Raw genomic sequence first — 20607 nt, 5'->3', positions numbered from 1 at the left:
AGAGGTGGCTCCTGGGAGGCCAAGCCAGCCAGATCTGATTGTCCTGGCAACTTTTGTCTTCGAGGAATTCTTGGATATATGGAATTTGGGAGGAGAAATCTCAATTTTGACCATAGACACTTTGAGAAGAAGGACAGGTATTTTCCATTGGAAGGAAAGCACTGAGCCTAGTGTTTGGAAAGCAGGTGAGATGCAGCCCCCAAGAGGCCAAGACCTCTCCAAGAGGACAGACCTGGCTGTCCTGGCAGCTTTCACTTGGGAGCAGTTCTTGGATGTATGGACTTTTGGAGGTGGAATACCAATTTTGGCCATGGGCACATGGTCAAGATGGATGGTTTTTTTCCTTCAGGAAAGAAAAGCGTGAAGTGCAAGTCTTCTGGAAGAAGATGAGAGGTGGCCACCCTTAGGCCAAGACAGCCAGACCTGTCTCTCCTGGCACCTTTCATCTAGGGGTTATCCTTGCACATGTGGGAACTCAGCACAGCAATCCTGATGTGCAGAGTCACGGAGACAACCCTTGGGGGACTCGGAGGTCCTGGAACGTTGCCAGAAGTGTTTGGTGGTTAGACTTTGATCCTGCACGGGAAACAACACCTGTATGAGGATGGGAGGATCAGACGGGGATAAATGGTGAAGAGATAGATTAATTATAGAGTGAAAACACAGATTTTAGAATCTCGGTACAGGGGGGTTCTAAGGGACAAGATGGAGGAATTAGGGCGTGTCCTGTCCTTCTTCTTGTTCTTCTTGTCCTCCATCTTCAGTGGTGTGGTGGTTTGACCAGGAAGAAGTGGGAATTCTGGGAGGCTGTGGTCAAACCAATGGGTGCTCGGATTTTAATACTGGCCCTGGATGTGGCCAGTGGGGTTTGGACACGCCTCCGAGAACACACAGGGGTTAAAAGCAGAGCTTCAGCCCTGGGAGGCTCTCTTGGGACTTCGAGGGAAGGAGGTCAGATCTCCCTCCCGTGTGCAGCCGCTGCTGCTGGGCGGGGGAGGGGCAGCCATGTGGTAGGCCTGGGCCTGGACAGAGATGGGGGGTGAGGAGGCCCTTGAGGATGGAAGGGTGGAGGAACCCCAAGAGACAGCCATGGGGCAGCCGTTCCTCCCCCAGGAGAGAGAGAGAGAGAGAGAAGAGCTGGCGTCTGAATTTGATAGCAGCTGGCCCAGGAAGAAAAAGCGAGGGGAGTGCAGCGAGGAGGTGCCCGGCCGGAGACGCAGCAAGTGTGGGATGTGCCGGAGCCCCGGGACAGACAGAGACTGAAATATTTAACCCTTTTTCTTACATGACTGGGACCTTGCAAAAATGCTGATCCTCCTCGGAGCTGAATAAGAAGGGAGATAAGAGATGAGATGAGACAAGGACCTGGCCTGAAGGATGTGGAGAAGTTTAACTGAGTGGGGAGAGATGATTGGAGTGGCCTTTTGGCTGGACTTTTCTTGTGTAGCCATAGACTCAGTTTTATTCCTGTGACACAGAGACTGCACTTGGGGGGAAGCAGTGCCTCAGAACCAGGAGGCTTCATTGTGGGGACCCCTCGGCCCCAGGGGGTTGGAAAAAAATGGGGGGGACAGATGTCCCAAAGCAGAGACTGTGCCTTTTTGGAGTGAGACAAGGCATCCTTAAAAGACAGCCCTAAAAGCAGCTCTGGTCCATGCACAGTGGTGAGAGCACTGGGCATGGAAGGAAGATGTCACAAACGGCAAAAGGACTTTCTGGGCGGTGCCGAGTGACATGGAAGCATACGAGGTTTCAGCGTGTTTCCAGAGGAAGCCTATGGTGCAAGAAGGACTCCTCTCCTCTTCATGGACTGAAGTTTGAATATCCTAAAGGGTGGTGCCAGACTGATTTGGGAGAATGTATCGGATTGGGAAATTTTGGTGGTGGGGAGGAGGAAAGTGTTTTTTTGAAAGGTTTTCAATTTTTTTTTCCTTATAGTTTTTTTCCTATTTTCCTGTAGTTTAGGTAATAAAGTTTTCTTTATGTTTAGGCTTGAGCCTCTTTTGCTTATTCCTGGTCACATCTCAAAGCAGACACCAGGGAGAGGGTATTCTCATGGGGGCACTGGCTCTGTGCCAGGCCCAAACCATGACAGGTGGTGGTGGTGGTGGCACCTTGAGATTGGTTCTTACTGAATGTGCACTTGTCAATAAGGGTGAAAGGTATTGGGGAGAAAAGGTAAATATCTTACACGTAGTTTTTGGTATAAAGATAAGTGACTGCCCCGAGGGCAGTCAATCTGCTCATGGCTAGCTTGCTGTGCGGACCTCTGTCGGGCCGGGAGAAAATATTGTAGATAAGAATTAATAAACAACACTGAAGACCGAAAAACCTGAAGACTCCTTTTGTCCTTTGGAGCACGGGCTGCCCCAAGGCCATCCCGAGCCTTTCTAGGCCATTTGAACAGCCAAGGAACGGGACAACTGGCGTCTGCTGCGTGGGCTACTCCCACCAAAAGGGGGGGTATCAGCCCTGAAGAGCCGAGAGGGCAGCTCCTGACTTGGACGAATTCCCAGGCGAGCACTGATAACTCCTTGGGAGAGAAGCCAAAAAACCAAAAAAACGGCCGAGACAGTCTGAAGAAAACAGCAGTCACTGAGAATTACACCTCTCAGCTTCTGCTGAAGAAGGTTCGTAGCAGAGCAGCCTGAATCGGAACTAGAAAGGCGCCTCTGGATCCATCTTCTGTGACCTGCTGGACGGAGATCGGGAGCCTTCGGACTGTTCTGACGACAGAGATTCGCTGAGAAGGTCAAAACTAAGAACATGGGGGGCACACTCTCCCTAGAACAGCTGGGAATTTTGTCCACCTTACAAGGCGTGGCAGAAATGTACACAGTCAGGATTCCAAAGAAGGAGCTGAAAGAGCTTTTATTGGGGGTGAGACTCAATTACCCATTTTCAGAGACGCGTCTGTTATTTGAAGTAGGATTTTGGCAAGAAATTAATAGGCACCTCTATCTCCTAGCCACGAAAAAGACGAGACAGCCTTAAAATTGCTGTCTCCGGAAGAATTATGTTAGAAGGCATTTCAGTGCAGTCAAAATGACTGGAAAGGCAACAAGCTGCGGCGGGTCCCTCAGGAGCAGGGGGAGGAGAGCAAGGCTCTAGGCAGGGCTTGGATCTGGCCCCAACTAGCCAGGGGGAAAAAGCTCTCGAGGAACGGGAGCAGGGAATAATGTCATTGCCTCCGATTCCACCACCCAGAAAGCCCAAGAGATCCCTAAAACGCCCTGAAACCCCGGAGAGTACAGGGACTTCAGGCTCCGAATCAGAAGCGGTGGGGTCGGAAGGGGGGGTCCAAGGGGGAGAAAAGGGGTTGGGGGAAGTGCTTTCTGACAGCGAGCACGGCGGCGAGGCTGACGGGGGGGGTGTGAGTGAGGAGGTGATGGGAGACACGGGTTCTGGTGCGGCTTTTGTAAGCGCAACACCGGGAGCGGCAGCTGCTTCAGCTGGCACGGTGGCAAAGACGCATGTGAGGGGCAAGGCTCACGAAACCTCTGGGGAGGGGTCTCAAACCGATGGGGGAGCGTCAGACACGGGCAGCAAGTTGGGAGAGGCTGCACAGCCCCAAACGGCCACCGTAGGGAGACGCAGGAGGCGCGCGGTTGTGACGTCAGACCCAGAAGTTGGGACGCGGAGATCGGCTGGTATCGCTGAGCATGCCGGGGTGCCGGCGGGGGGCGGGCTACGTGCACCGGTGGGAGGAGTGGATACAGCGTCAGAGGAGGAGGAGAGAGAGTCAGGGACAGATCAAAGGGAAGGGATTTCAGAGGCGGAACGGGAGGGAGAGAGTGACGTCAGCTCGGGAGAGACGGGGGGCGGCTCCGAAAGCACACATGCAGAGAAAGCAGAGCGCGGGCGGAGGCGGGCCTGGTCCCCTGTGACGTCTCGGGCGAGGAGAGGCCATGCTCGGGGTTCCACATCCCGGGGCTCCACCCTCTCTCCAGTCCCGCTGCCTTCAGTCCAAACCCTTGGGGTCCAAGCCTCTTCCCTCCAAGGGGGACGTTCACGTATTCAAGCTCCATTGTCAGCTGAATTAAAAGCCATGCAGACTCAGTCTCAAACAAGATCGCAGGCATGGCAGTCGGCCGAGCAAGGGGCTGTCGAGTTCATGCTGTCATCCAAGCTACCCAGTCCGGTGACAGCGCCACCTCGTGGGGGGATGACAGAAGTGCACGACCTGCTGGATCTGTTTGGTGGAACCACAGCGCCTTCTCGTGGCAAGTCTGCAACAATGCAGCGATTTTTTCCAACAACATATAAAAAGAAGAGTACATCTAAGAAAACAATGACAACGCAACAAATGGGTTATCCTTCAACTTCGGGATTTCGCGAGGACGAGGAAAATTCAGATGAAGCACAGCAACAAGGAAAAGACATTATACGGATTACAGCATCGGAAGGTATTCTGGCGTGGATGCTGTCAGCAGCGGAAGCAGCAAAAAGCTTCTTGCATTCTTTTGATACAGCAAAAAAGAGATATCAACAGGATCCTCAAGTTTCCTTTTCAGATTTAGGAGTGAGGCCGAAAACCTCAAAGCAAAGAATGAGGTACAACGAATCACCTATGACCTCCACAACCCCATTGTTCATGCAGATACCAATGGAGTTTCCAGAGGAGGAATTTCAACAGCCGGTGAAGAAGATGGATTGGAAGCGCATCAGAGAAGCGTTGGCAAAAGACAAGCATTTATTTCCGGGTTCAGGAGATTTGACAGTGCCGGTGACATATGATGCCCAGGGACAGAATCCAAGATGGGAAAGGATGGGTCACGAAACACTCAAAGACTTAGGGAAGGCGGCTCAGACTTTTAGGCTGGATTCACAATATTTCAAACAACTATTAAGAGGGACATTCACCACGTATTACCTTACGCCATATGATATTCAAAGCATTGTGGCAATGATTCTCACTGACACACAGAGTCTCATCTGTGAAAAAAGATGGCGAAAGTATCTTTCAGAGTTGCAAAATAGATATCAAGGTGGGCCAAACGCAAATCTCACAGAAGCACAGTTGGCAGGGGATCCTCCGGATGACAACCCAGGGGAACAAGCAGTGCGGCTTCCACGAAGAGTGTTAAATGACATCAAAGAAGCAGCGCGAATGGCAATCATGCAGATTACGCCAACAGGAGCTCCGGATGTTCCGTTCTCTTGCATCAGGCAAGGTCCCGCAGAACCATTCATGTCGTTCATCAATCGACTCACGCAAGCCATGAATCAACAGGTGATGATTGAAGAAGCGAAGAGGCCTCTCTTGGAGAGCTTAGCTTTCGGCAATGCCAACCCAGATTGTCAACGGGTCATTAGTGCCATGCCAGGACGGCGATCCTTGGCAGAGATGGTGGAGGCATGCAGCAAGGTGGGGACACCTCAGCATGTCGCAACAATTGTGAAGAATTAATTAAGAGAGGAGTGGGAAGAACAGATAAAGGGCCAGTCAGAGAGACAATCTGAAGACAAGGCATTGGAAAAGATGCTGGAAAAAATACTTCATCAACAGAACGAGAACACAAAGTTCTTGCAACAATGCAGAAGAAGAGCAATCCCCCAGGAGGACAGTGTTACAAATGTGGGGCGTTTGGACACATGAGAAAGAATTGTCCACAAACACATAGACCAGCCCCAGCACAAAAAGCAGAAAGGACAAATTGTGCGTAGTGCGGAAGAGGAAGACACTCTGTGAAAGAATGCTATTCTCAGACAGACATGGAAGGAAATCCTTTACTGTGTCCGGGAAACAGCAGAAGGAGTGTGGGAAATCGCCAGCGCGGTCAGACACAAATGCTGGCGGTGACACAAGAGCAGACAGGGCAATCATCACTGAGTGACAAGCAGACTCCGTCAGCAAAACTCAGTTGATTCCATAGCGACCCAGACCTCCTCCCACCAGGGGCACAGTGTGCATTGGCAGCTTCAAAACTAGTATGTTTTCTAGACGAAAATCATACAGAGATACCAACGGGTATCCGCGGAGATTCATACAAAAAACAAGATTTCTTGATAGTTGGACAAGACAAATGCAGCATCCTTGGACTCATTGTTTATCCCGCAGTTGTTTCTGCAGACAAGAATACAGAATTGACAGTTCTGGCAAGAGCGCTTCGTCCACTATTGACTGTGCCGGAAAATACTGTGGTTGCGAGAGCTTTTGCCTTGCCACCACACACCATAGGAGAAGTCATGTCAATCTTCGACGAAGAAGGGTTCTCTATGAAGGAGCATGTTGAGGTACATACTACATGAGTGAAGCACATAGGTTGAGATCGGCCCACACTCACGTGCCAATTGACATGTGGAGACAGGACGACAGCAATCAGAGGCATGCTCGACACAGGGGCAGATGTCACAGTAATATTGTACATCTTTTGGCCATGCAATTGGAGCTTGGTCGCGCCCTTGGGTTCTCTCTCAGGCATAGGGGGAGCATCTCTTTGTCTGCAGAGCGAGAATTCCATTGTTGTCACAGGACCAGGAGACAAGACGGCGATCATTCATCGTTTGTCGTCCAGAAGCCAATCACAGTCTGGGGTCAAGACCTTTTGGCACAATGGGTCGCGAAGATCGAAGTGGATTTTTAGTAGGGGTCACTGCGGCACTCGCCACATTGCAGTTGACATGGAAAACAGACGATCCAGTTTGGGTGGATCAGTGGCCCTTTGAGCGGAAAAAGTTGAGTGCTTTGAAAAACCTGGTCCAAGAACAATTGCAGAAGGGACACATCAAGCTAATAGACAGTCCTTGGAACTCTCCAGTGTTTATCATCAAGACAAAGCTATCAGGCAAATGGAGGCTGTTACATGATCTCAGGAGGATCAATGAAGTCATGGAAGACATGAGACCACTTCAGCTGGGACTTCCATCTGTCTCGATGATTCCCAGAGATTGGCCGCTTGTGGTCATTGACCTCAAGGATTGTTTCTTCCGTGTTCCGCTCCATCCAGATGATGCTCCGAGATTTGCCTTTTTGGTTCCAAGTATCAACAAGGAAACATCTCTGCAGCGGTACCATTGGGTGGTCCTTCTTCAAGGACTCAAGAATTCTCCGACGATCTGTCAATGGTACGTGGCACGAGCTTTGGCACCAGCACGGAAGAAGTTTCCGAAGGTGAAGATCATTCATTACATGGATGATTTGCTCATTGCAGCATCAACACAACAGGAGCTGCAAGAAGCTTGTGACTGTGTGATCGCAGAAGTGCAAAAGGCAGGTCTGGAAATCAGCATTTCAAAGATTCAAGAGGTTGCGCCTTGGAAATATCTAGGGTGGAAGATTTCAGAGAAAACAATAAAACCTCAGAAAATGGAGGTCAGCACAGAGATCAGCAATTTGCATGATTTACAACAGCTATTGGGAGAGATCAACTGGATGAGGCTGGTTTTGGGAATCACAAACAGGGACATTCCAGCGTTGCTTGATCTTTTGAGAGCAGACACAGACATTCGATCTCCCAGGACACTCACGCAAGAAGCGAAGAAAGAGTTGGAGAAAGTCACAGATGTGATACAGAAAAGGCAGGCACATCGATTTGTTCCAACGTTACCTTTTCAGTTGGCAGTGCTGGGGAAGAAAACACAGTTCCATGGTTTGATCTTCCAATGGGATGAATCACAAAAAGACTCTAATAATCATAGAGTGGGTTTTTCTACCGTACAGGCCTTCAAAGACAATTCTCACAGATTTAGAGATGGCAGCACAAATCATCATAAAGGCGAGAACGAGGTTGCTGACAATGGCAGGACGGGAATTCTCAGTCATCAGATTACCTCTGAAGAAAGATTATTTCGATTGGGCGATGCAACAATCTAAAGAGTTGTTAATCGCCTTGTTAGCTTTTCCAGGAACTTGCACAATCCATTTTCCACAGCATAGAATACTGCAATCACAAATATGTTACAGAGTGAAACAAAGAATAAGTGAAGAACCTTTGGACGGGATCATAGTGTTCACTGATGGCTCAGGGAAGACACACAAGTCGGTGATCACGTGGAGGAACTCAACAACAGGGGATTGGGATTCAGATGTAAAGACGGTTCAGGGCTCTCCACAAATCGTGGAGTTGGCAGCCGTTGTCCGAGCGTTTCAGTTGTTCGAACAACCTCTCAATCTGGTCACAGATTCCGCATATGTTGCAGGTGTGGTCAAACGACTGGAAGGTTCGCTCTTGAAAGAAGTCAGTAATGAGGTTTTATACTCATATTTGGTGAGCTTGAAAACGTTGCTAGAGAGCAGGGAAAGAGAATATTTTATCACGCACATTAGAGCGCACACAACATTTCCAGGGTTTTAAGTGGAAGGGAATGCTCGGGCAGACAGGTTGACAATGACCATTTCGCAAACACTGCCAGACATTTTTGAGCAGGCAAGATTGAGTCACGCATTCTTTCATCAGAATGCACAGGCGCTGATGGAATCCTTTCGTCTCACAAAGAGTCAGGCGAGGGAGATCATTAGTGCTTGTCCAGACTGTCAGCTTGTGCAGCCACCTTCTTCTACAGGAGCAGTCAATCCGCGGGGACTGCAAAGTCTTCAGTTGTGGCAAGCTGATGTCACGAAGTATCCATCCTTTGGGAGGCTCAAAAATGTTCATGTTTCAGTAGATACATTCTCAGGTGCAGTCTTTGCTTCAGCACATGCAGGGGAAACAGCGGACCATGCTTGTCGACATTTTCTGCAAGCATTCGCATCATTAGGTGTGCCTAGGAGATAAAAACAGACAATGGTCCCAACATATACAGGCAGGGTGCTTGACAGATTCCTGAAAAGATGGGGTGTCAAACATACGTTTGGTATTCCACATTCACCCACAGGTCAGGCGATCATTGAAAGAACACATCACACCCTGAAATCCCTTCTGGACAGACAAAGATGGGGTGACCCAGAGGCAACCCCTCACATGAAATTAATTAAATAAGGCGTTGTATGTGTTGAATTTCCTAAATAGTTCATCCTCAGAACCTAATCTGCCAATCTTGAGGCATTTTTTAAACAGCACACAGGCAAAGCTAAGGGAAAATCCTTTAGTTTTGATCAGAAACCCAGAGACATGACAAATAGAGGGCCCTTTCAAACTAATCACTTGGGGCAAGGGTTTCGCTTGTGTTTCCACAGATGGTGGTCTGAAGTGGGTTTCAGCGCGACACGTAAAGCCATTCCAAACGCGAGAACAGGAGAATGCTGATCCAAGAAACAAAGAGACGAGTACTCAGACAAAAGTCGAGGCTCAGACTGCAGAAGACAACTCAGAAGAGAAATAAAAAGAACTAAAGACTTTGGGGGTTTTCCCTTTGGGGTCTTGAGTTAAAAACATAACAATGGTTTTGCACAAAAGGGAAGTCATGAGTTTCATGATGCTTATGTGCATCATTTTTTCATTCATTGCAATAAGCAATGGGGCAAATTTACCTATTAATCAACCAAAACAAAATGTATGGGAGGCTTTAGCTCAAGCAGTGAATTTGGATAGTATTTGTCTGACACATTCGAGGCCAGGGAGACCATTTTCAGCATTCATGGTTGGATTGCCAGCGGACGAATGGCCAAATCCAGGGCACTCCGCAGTTAACATCTCGCAGGTCAGTAAAGATCCTGTGAAGGAGTGGTGTGCTTGGACACATTTTCTTCCTGTGGCTTCCACAGAACCTCAGGAATTGGAGATTTTTGGGTCCATGACAATGGAACTCTGCATGCAGTTGGAAACTCCAAATGTCACAAAGGCAAACAAAACTATCGATGTAACTCCCAATCATGAATTCTATAAAAATGCATCAGCTTGGTGTAAACACACAGAGAAAACTGCCAGAGGATCAATCCAAGTCCCAGTGCAATTGCTACGGGGTTTGTTTCTAATTTGTGGGGACAGAATTTGGCATGGCATTCCTACTAATGCCAGGGGAGGTCCATGCAGCATTGGGAAAATTTCAATGTTGTTGTCAGATTTGAAATCGCTAAGAGAGAAAAGGCACAAAGAAAAAAGATCATTGGAACATTATGCGGCAGATTGCAATGACGAAATATATACTTGGGACAAGGACATGAGAATTGCTAGAGCAATCTTCTCACCTCAAGCAGCATCGGGAGTGGCCTTGACTCAACTTGACCGCATGGGTTGTTCGTCGAGCAAACATGCTCAATCTGTCGCATTGAGTGACATGTTAAAAGACATCAGTAGTGTACAACAGGCGACTCTTCAAAACAGACTGGCGATCGATTATCTATTGCTCGCTCGTGGACATGGGTGTGAAGAATTTGAAGGGATGTGCTGCATGAATCTCTCAGACCATTCAAGATCAATTCATGAAAGTATTCAGAAAAAAAAAGACAGCATAAATAAACTTGGCGAGATCACAGGATCTTGGATCGATGATCTGGTAGGATTTTTTGATATTTCTCCCATATAGAGCAGAATTTTAAAGATAGCATTATATGTCTTAATAATTCTCTTAGTCCTCATACTTGTTATCCTGTGCATCTTTTCATGTATGAGGCGTATCGTGAGTCAGGTAGCAAAAGAAGTGTTTTTAGTGCAAACAGAAGGGGGAGATGTGGGAACTCAGCATCATCATCATCAGGAATGATGATTCCTGATGTCCGGAGCTGCCGAGACAACCCTTGGGGGGCTCGGAAGTCCTGGAACATTGCCAGAAGTGTTTGGTGGCTAGACTTTGATCCTGCACTGGACGCAACACCTGTATGAGGATGGGAGGATGACATGGGGATAAGTGGTGAAGGGATAGAATAATTATAGAGTGAAAACACAGGTTTTAGAATCTCGGTACAGGGGCGTCCTAGGAGAAAAGATGGAGGAATTAGGGTGTGTCCTGTCCTTCTCCTTCTTCTTCTTCTTCTTCTTCTTCTTCTTCTTCTTCTTCTTCTTCTTCTTGTCATCCATCTTTGATGGCGATGGTGGCACTTTGAGATTGGTTCTTACTGAATGTGCACTTGTCAATAAGAGTGAAAGTTATTGGGAGGAAAAGGTAAATATTCTACACGTAGTTTTTGGTATAAAAATAACCGGCCGCCCCGAGGGAGGTCAGTGTGCTCATGGCTGGCTTGCTGTGTGGACCTCTGTGGGGCTGGGATAAAATATTGTAGATAAGAATTAATAAATAACTCTGAAGAACTGAAGAACCTGAAGACTCCTTTCGTCCTTTGGAGTGCGGGCTGCCCCAAGGCCATCCAGAGCCTTACCAGGACATTTGAACAGCCGAGACGGGACACTTCTGCATAGGGAGATTCTTCTCCTCTTGGATGTCTTCATTCCTCCTCTTTGCTGCCATGATGGTACTCTGAGCTCCAGGCAGCTCTGCTTGTGGCTCTGCCTTGATGTTCTGTACACACAAAAGCAGAGCAAGTGACTGAGAGCTGCCATCAGGCTCAGCATTTCCCTCTTTTAGCCTCAAAATCACATTTATTCAGCCCCTTCTTTCTGCTTCCCCTACCCAGCTGTTTCCACTGTAACCATCCTGTCCCAGGGCTGATCTCTGCAGATTCCAAGGCTCTGTGCTTGCAGTGCCTGTGGGACTCCTGGCCTCCTCAGTCCCAGGAGCTCTGGTTTATGCCCCTCTTCCTGCCCTTCCCTCTGTCCCCTGGCCAGTCAGGCTTACCTGGCCATTCTCCTGTGGCTCTTCCACCTGCTGCCTGAGCTGCTCTTCCTGCTCTCGGGCAGGGAACAGCTCTCCCTGAGTCTGGCATGGCATCTCAGATGAGGCAGTGTGCTCCTGCTCTTTCTCTAGAAGCACCTGCACAGAAAGCAAGAGAAGATGGGTTTCAACTTCCCATACGCCCTTTGTGAGCCAAGACTCAAAGGCTGCTGGGCTCACACATTCCCAAAGCACTGTGCTGCTGCTCTCCTGGGTCATTCTCTGCCCGTGGGGAGGCACAGATTCCAAAGTGACCCTGGCCCTACAATCAGGGGCCACTGGGACTGAAGCTGCAACAGCCTCTCAGGCAGCTGACAGGGAAGGGGTGGCATTTCTCAAGGGTCTTGTGAGGGCCTCCCTCTGCTTCTGCCATGTCCTGTTCATCTTTCAGTGTTGGGAGTTTGGCTGGCTAAAGACTAGAAAAGTACAAAACCGTGGCTAATGCCAAGTCCTGCACCTGCTAGATAGCGTGTCCTTGGGCCTAGCTGTAGTAGGATAACAAACAGTGAAAGAGACATGAGAAAAGAGAGATGTAACCCCTAAGGAATGAGGAAGAGTTCATGGTATAGTTTAACCATTAGATTGCTTGGCTTACAGAATATTCATAAGCTTATTATTTGCTGTATAAGTGTTTGATACTTTCTTCAATAAATTGGACCTGAAGAACCGGATCTGAGGAACCTGTGATGAACCACCTGGTGTCCTGATCCACTTCCTTCGATATTTCACTAGTGACTGACACCCTGTCCTGTCCCACAGCTCCATCCTGGCTCTGCAGGGGCTTCCTGGGTGAGCTCATTCCTTGTGAGAGACACTTCTGGAGTTCACCTTCTCTTCAGGCCTGCACCAGCATTCCTCCTTCCTGACATCCACACTCTTGTTAGAAAACCGGGTCATTCAGGAGATGAGGATGCATGAAAAGATCTCTGATGGAAGTCAGAGAACCTCGATGGCCATCTCAGTATATGGAGGAGGACCAAGGTGTTTCTTCTCCCTCTTTTGTCAACTGAGAATTCTGACCAGCAGTAACAGAGTTTCTCATAAGGCCCCATTAACGAATGCACTCACAACCCTGGGGATGCCAGCGAAGGAAACCATGTGTCATGTAATGTGTGTATGAGCAAAGTCACCAGACCCCAGCTACAGCATGGGATAGTTCCACTCCCTTAGGACATGCAAAAATTAAAAGGATAAAAAGAAGGCTTCAGGGCACAAGAGGCTGGAGGAGGAATATATGAGGGGAAAAAACAACCATCTCTGGAGGGGGAAACATCTCTGTCTGCTCACGATCAGTCAGTGGAACTTGTCTCTACTCCTCTCCTGAAGGGATGCCTTTAGGTGAACTTTGCATCTTCCACTGCTTTGGAGCAGAGCCAGGAAGATTCAAATAGAGAGATAGACAGATCTCACTTTTATAATCTCTCTTTACTGTGCTGTGGTATTTACATTCTTTGAACAGAGAGAGATATAATTCTCTCTCCGTGGATTTTTTTAAGGGAAGGTAGTGAGAAACTTAGAGAAGAAGAGAAAACAATTATTATCTCTACTTGCTGCCCTTGTTGTTTAGTACATGTAGAATGTGTTATAGTGATTGTTTACTGAAAGTGATTTGTTAATTGGATTTTAGTGATAGTTGTTTAGCCTGATTAGCTAATTAGATAAAAGCTGTGTTGTGACTTTCTGGAGACAGTCACGAGTTTTTCTTTAGTAGCTTTTTAGTATAGTATGTCTATAGAATAGTTTTAATATAGTGCTAGTGTAATATAACATAGCTTAAGAAAGAATTTCTTTAACCTTCTAAATCATAGAGCCAAAGCACATTATTCCCCATGGGGAGGTCACCCTGAATCAATACTGTCCTTTCTGTCGCTACACACATCAGCACTCGGTAGCAGTGCCCCAATCAGCAGCCGTCCTGAACTTGCTCTCCTGTTGCTTCAGTAACCCACACTCTTGGGGAATCTGGAGCGTGTGGGTCCCTATGGAATGCAACCAGACCCAGAGCATTCCACTGGGAACTGCACTCTTTGTACATCTGTGCTTGGGCAAGTTCTTCTCTTGAACTGGACCACACTGATGGGGCTAAAGTGGCTGGAGTCAGAAATGCAGCCCAGCCCCTCCAGCTCCTCTAATCTCTGAGCACCAGCTGGAATGCAAGGGCATTGATTTCCTGCTCAGTTCCCAAACACAACACACACTGATTCCCTGGGCTGCCAAAAGACACAGGAGCCGTTAACCTGAAAGTGATGTGTTTCTGCCAGTGCTGGAAAAGGGCAGGAAAGATTGAGAAAAAGCTCCCTTGCTCCCTGGAGAAGGAGAAATTACACAAGGCTTCTCCTTCTAGCAAACAAACAAACAACCAACAAAATATGAAAGTGTTACCCACTCCAGTGTCTAAAGCACTTGGATGCAGTCAAGGGATGTTTGGCAGGGAAACAGCCCTTGTGCTGAGCATTGGCTCTATGGATCCAAGGCATGGATCTATGGAAGTCTGCCTGAAGGTCCCTCATGAGCCCCCTTTGTCCAGGCTAAAGCTCCCTCAGCCCCTCCTCCCTGGCCTTGTGCTGCACCCCTTGCCCAGCTCCCCTGTCCTTCTGTGCCCACGCTGCAGCCCCTCCATGACTTTCTGCTTCCCAGGGCCCACAGCTGCACACAGCACTCCAGCTGTGGCCGCAGCGCTGCCCAGCACAGGCCACGCTCACTGCCCTGCTCCTGCTGCCCCACTGCTGCTGGCACAGCCACCGTGCCCTTGGCCTTCTTGGCCCCCTGGCCCCACGCTGCCTCATCTTCAGCTGCTCACGGCCGCCAGCCCTGCGTCCTTTGGGCCCACGCAGCTCCCCAGCCACAAAGGTGCCCATTGCACTTCAGATACAGCAGGCACCATTGCAAGGTGTACATCCTGGGTTTAGCATCACAGGACAGCAGTCAAGGACTTGAAGCTTTGCTCCCACTCTAGGCTCCAATGCAGTTTTCAAAGCAAACTACACAATAGAAGGTATCAACAGACACATGCAGTGTCTGGTTTTTGCCTCAGAAGAAGGATTCAGAACTACTCCCTTTGTTTCTTTTGCCGCACTAGACAAGAATGGTCCCCCACAGCTTCATGGACAACACAGTCATCTCCTTGCAGCTTATCAAAGAGCAAGAAACAGGCAAACTCAGAGCACCTATCTGCTCTGCTACCGGCTGCTCTGCCTGAAGGGGCAAAAGAGCAACCTGGCAACAAAGGCAGCAAAATCCCTGACTTCAAGCAGCAACTCTACATCCCCAGTGTGTCTCTGAAATACTCCCAAGTAAGCACACCCAAGAAGTTTGTGGGGACAAAGCACCACCAAGAGCTTTTGTGGTCAGATCAACATTTCATTTTTGCCTGCAGCAACTTGGCCAATCTGTGCAGAGGGACAGGTCTCTCCACGCCACAGTGTCCCCTGTGTATCCAACAAGGCTGAGCACAGTGCCTTTGACATGCTCCCTGCTCTGGGATCAGGGAGCCTTCATGCTTCAGGCTGGCCCCTATCCAAATGCCAGGAAGCTGGTGCCTAAACGTGACAGACCAAAGTCTTTTGTCCAGCTGTCACAGGCTGGGGGCAATCACCAGGCCCTGGCAGGACTCCAGCACTCAGCATCCTCAGCCAGCAACAGCAAGTGCTGGCTGGTCAGAAACTTGCAGCTCTGCCCTGCACTAAAGGCAGCAGCACACACAGCTGGCACTTACTGGCTCACAATGTTCAGGCTGTGGTGTGAGCACAGCTGGAGGCTGGCGCTCATCCACCTCATCTGCCTCCTCTTCGGCCTCCTCTCCATGAGCAGAGGGAGCCAGAGGAGAGACTGCTGTTGGTTCTGTGATCTGCGGACAGACAGCAGTGTGAGGGACAGAAAGTTACCTATAATTTATAACCTTATTTCTATTCAGCACTTTATTCTATTCAGCTCTATTTCTACAACCAGCTCTGCTAAGGACAAATAAGAAACTTGGATAACAAGGGGATTCTAAGTCACTGCAACTAAATTTAAATGGGCTAATACAACAGAATTGCTAATTGTTCTGAGTTAGACATTACGCCCTGGCTACTATCAAGAAGCAACATTCTCTCCGCAAAATGGGCTTTTCATTCCTTGAAAGTTCTGAAATGGAAAATTAGGAAATAGCCAGTGATGCCTTTGTTATTGCTGCTGTAGACATGGAAATGGATTTTCTTTCAGCCTACCCAGCTGGCTCTCTACACTCTACTGCCACAGACCAAGCTCACAGCTTGCTCTACAATGCCTAAGCACCAGAACATGAAATGTTCCTTTCTCACTCACCTCAGGATCAGCACCTCTGAATACACGCTTCAGGTGACCTGGAGTGGGCAAGGGAAAATGAACAAGTGCTGTGAGAAAACTGCCTGGGCTGCTGAATCCAACAGAAGAGGTCAACCCAAACAGAGAGTATTTTTCTATATCAACATCCCTCCACGTGACATAGTTCTTTCACACAGCCAGCAAGAGATCAGGACAATAATCTTGGTTGTGCCTACACTTCAGCCTGTTCAGCCAGTAAATTAATACAAATATGATAAAGAAAATTCAAATTGTTCTTTATCACTCAATGCTTCTGTTCTTTCCAACAGATAAAGCAGCTTTTGTTCTCTTGTCTTTCAGGTACTTTTTTCAAAAAAGAAGTTGCATGCACTAATTCCCATTAAGTTGCTGAAAACAGTCACCCAGAAAAGCTTCCCCAAATCCCCCTGAGCTGTGGCAGTTCTATTGTGAAACAGCACAGCAGCAGCTCCAGCCTCAGGAGCAGACACTCACTGCTTTGGCGGTTGCACTTCACTGCAAAGGGAATCATTCTTTTAGCACTCAGTCAGGGGTCAAAACGGACAGTCAAATCCTTTCATTACAAAATTTAGAATAAAAGAAGCTTTCCCTGAGTTCTGGGGAGAACTACATAGTCTTTAGAAGGCCTTCTGAGAAGGCCTCCCAGTCTGCATTTTGGAAGTTGTCCAGCTTGTCCCAGCAAACTGAGGAAATGACAGACTCTGCTGTCACAGACTCTCCCGTGGAGGGAACGGAAGCCCTGCAGGTTCCCCTGCAAATGCTGCCCCTGTGGCTACAGACACCCCCTTTTAGCTGAACCTCTTGACAGGAGCTTTACCAAACCAGAGGCATCCTAATGCTCCTTCTCTTTCAAAATCAACTCAGTCACTAAGAAAGAGCAAGAAGACATGCAAAAGCTGGGTTAGGTTACACCCTAGCCTAAATAGAGTTGAAACCTCTACTTACTTGCCAGGCTGGTAATGAAATAGGCGGAATACACAGTGCCATACATGGTGCAAACTGCAGCAGCGAGTTGCTCAATCATTGTAGCACTGTGCTTCAAGTTCACTCCAACCAAGACTCCTGTCAGTGTGCAGCTACACACGGACAAAGGCCACAATCAGGAGGATGCTCCTGATCTGAGCAACCCCTAGGACTGCTCTGGCACTGAGGCTTTCCGTGCACCAAGGCAACCTTCTGATGTCACCACGACGATGTGGCAACCATGCCCTGATATCACAAAGCAAAGTATGACAAAGCAAAGCATCACAAAGCATGTTAGTCTGTGAATTTATGCAAAGCAATAACCAGCCTTTCCTACAGCAAACACAAAATGGCCTTGGAAGTTCTCCTCTGACACAAAGCAGCACAAACTCCCCCCATGGGCCAAACCCTGCTGTTCAGGGATCCAAGAGGAACTCCAGGAGTGCCCCAAGCACCTACAGCCTGTACCCCAGCTGAGCACTCTGATGGGACACAAGCAAAGGAAACCAGACCAAGAAAATGGCCCAAAGCATTGTACAGAACCAGGAGAGAAAGCACTATTGGCATAGCAGCTGAAAAAATTCCTAACAAATCACCCCATATATCTGCATGTTTATAGGATGTTTCCATGGCTGCTGTGTATGTACATCTCTTCCTGTGCTCTTTCTTCCCCTTTGGCAGAAGTCGAACTGGCAGCATCTGCCCGCCAGCAGCAGCTGCTCCAAGCTGGGAACGCCACTGGCGCTGCTGATTTCCAGAGGCTTCTGTGTGCCAGGGGAAGCCAAGGCAGGAGCGGATTGAACGGTGCTGGCGCTGCTGCTGCTCTGTGCCAGAGAGCCCCGGCTGGGCAGGGCACGGTGCCCACTGCGCTGTGGGCTCCTTCTCCTGCCACAGCTGGGCACACCTGGCAACAAGGCATGACAGCCTGTGGGCAAGCCAAGGCGTTTCTGGGGCTGCACTGCTCTGCACACACCCAGCACACCTGCAGCACAGAATTTTAACCCTCAAACAGGTAAACCAGAGGGAAACAGCTGGAAAAGATTTCATTTCAACCATTCTTTATGCTTCATTAGAAATTACCAAAGTGAAAGTTACCGAGCAGGGCTGATCCACACTGCCAGCTCAGTGTGAGAAAAGAGGCATTACTTTATTTCAGTGCTGGGTGTGTGAGGAATCACTGCCCTGAAACATGCACACCCACGTGTTAGTATCCATAGACCTAAGACATTACTTTCATTACTTTTATTCATTACTTTGCTCAAACTTGCAGGCTAAACATTCTCACAAAGTATTTGGCATGTTTAAATCACTTCCCCAGAATTACTGACATTTAGAGTAGGGGTCTCTTGAGGGTCTCTGCTGGTCATTGGTGAACATCCCATTCCTCAAATTCTCCTCCCACGGTTAGGAGCCTTCTTCTCCTTGAATGCATTGCAGCTACCTCCTCAGTAGGCCCACTGTCTTTATTCTCAAGGCTAAGACATCCACTTGCACACATTAACCACTGGTGTGAGGGAAGGTACAACTAAGCACTGCCTGGTAAAGCTTAACAAATTCACAATTTCTTGCAGGTCACCACATCCCCAACGTCTCTCGTTCCTTCTCTGGGAGCCAAACACAAGCATTTTGTGATCACTGAGCCCAAGGCCGCCTCCAGCCCTCCTGTCACCCAGCAGCCCTTCTCTCCTCACAAACAGCAGGCCCAGCAGTGCCCTCCCTCGCTGGCTCGGTCACAGCTGTGTCAGGAGTTCTCTGTCACACACTCCAGGACCATCCTGGACTGTTTGCTCTCCGCTGCACTCTGTTGCCAGCAGACATCCCCACCCTGTTCCGTACCCCTTGCAGAACCCTGCACCTGCTGTCCATGGGCACCTGGAAGGGCAGGCACTCACGGCAGAGATGCACCAGCTGCCCTGGGCAGGAACCAAAACCCTCTGGGGGCACAGCTGCTGGCCTGGGTCTGGCACAGCTCTGCACGCCCCACTCCTCACGGGCTCTGGGCTGGAAATGCAATTGCACTTTCTGCCTCAGGGAGAAACACCAGGGCTGCACAAACAACGGCCAGCAGGCCACATCCCAAAGGCCCTGCAGCATGGAGCTGAGAAGGAAGAAAACCCTTCCCCAATTCCTAACCATACCAAAACCACCATAATGGGGACTTTTCTGAATGTAGAGTTGATTCAGAGGGTGACAAGGGAAACTTCCAAAGGAGTTGAAGTTTGGTAGAGTTTTTATTCTGAGTCCTACTCAGACTGTTGATTTGAAAGTTTATTTTAAAATATTTTTTTAAAGGCTGTGCAGTCATATGGTTTTGTTCTAATACCAAAACGGCTAAATGAAATGCACTGGCATTTTAATTGCATCCAAACTGATTCGTCTGTAAAAGCTTTCCTGCAGAATAGCCACTAAACAAGAAATGAAAATCTGTAGACTGTTGACTTTGCAAATTTCTACTGAACTTATCAGATAATGAGGCATTTTTAGGTAGATCATAGAGCAAATTAATTCCTATGGATAACTTGATTTGGATAAACTTGTTGATTTCAAATTGAAACTGCCTGCCCATACTAAATAGAAATTCGAATACTCACTTCTATGAGGTCTGAATTATTAGATAGTCATTGTTTGCCATATTAACAAAAATTAACATTCTGGCTATTTTGTTTACTTACAGTCAGCTCTTCAACACTCTTTGTAAGGCATAGCAAGAACTAAGAGATGTTTTTGCAAATATGTTGAAAAGTTGTTTGTCCATGCTGCAATAATGGCAGATTAAAGACTTGGACTCTAACTTGCAAGCTGAGGTTTGCCTGTTCTTTCTGGACTGATTTCCTGAGGCCAGACACTGAACCTAATAAGTAAGTAAATCAAAACCACAGGAGTAGTTTAGGGAATATTGTAAATTATTCTGTCATGATGCTTTTTGCCTAAAAGTTCTGGCCATCATCCGATTGGAGTAATTAGAGGAGATCAAAGCCATCATACTGTGCCTGTGCACACAATTCCTTCCCAGGAGTAATCCATGAAGCAACGCTGACAGACCCACACCAGCAGCTGTTGCCACACAGCCATGAAGCAGAGAATATGTATTTCTGCTACACTAGGACAGCTGAAGACACCTCTGCTGAGCTAATTTTAGTGACTGCCCACCACAGATGAGGCCTTGTGGTCAGTCTCCAGCAAGTCAGGGCAGTTAATATTCTGCCTAAATGAAATGAGTCTAGCAATACATAGACCATGGAGCCTGAGGAAAGCCAGCAGCTGTGGGAGATTTAATTTGTTTCCATATCTTTCTTTTTACTAATTCATTGCAGTCAATTATTTAAAGAATGGAAACTTTTGGCATACCATTAGCTGGAAGGTTGGTCAATCTTCCATTCATGACTCCTCTGAAAGCATCACCCCAATGTTTTTATCAGTAGCTCTCCCATCATCATGGCTCACACAGCACTTCCTTCAGCTCTTGCTGGAGTCAGGGAAAAGCACCAGGGGAAGGGGGAGAAAGCTGTGTGCAGAGACTGTGTCAGCTACAGAGACATTTGTTTCCTCTGATTTGACTGAATGGCTGCAGGAACCTTGCTGGCCCTGCTGGCGGGGTGGCCTTTTGCAGGGCTGGGCAGAGTCTGGGGCCCAGGATCCCTCCTCTCGGTGGGACACCAGGGTGAGCAGCCC

General features: G+C 48.3%; 1 protein-coding gene across 1 annotated transcript in view; it reads left to right on the top strand.

Moving 5' to 3' along the window:
- Positions 1–3662: 3662 nt before the first annotated feature.
- The window catches only part of LOC141726545 (serine/threonine-protein kinase pim-1-like), a 40732-nt gene continuing 23787 nt past the window's right edge, over positions 3663–20607 (top strand). Inside the window, exon 1 of the mRNA XM_074531470.1 lies at positions 3663–3700. Coding sequence (XP_074387571.1) covers positions 3663–3700 — 38 coding nt within the window. The remainder of the gene's footprint in view (positions 3701–20607) is intronic.

Source organism: Zonotrichia albicollis, chromosome 36, assembly GCF_047830755.1.
Source record: "Zonotrichia albicollis isolate bZonAlb1 chromosome 36, bZonAlb1.hap1, whole genome shotgun sequence".
Taxonomy (NCBI): Eukaryota; Metazoa; Chordata; class Aves; order Passeriformes; family Passerellidae; genus Zonotrichia; species Zonotrichia albicollis.
Note: the sequence above shows the minus strand (reverse complement) of the source record. Positions and strands in the feature narration are given on the sequence as shown.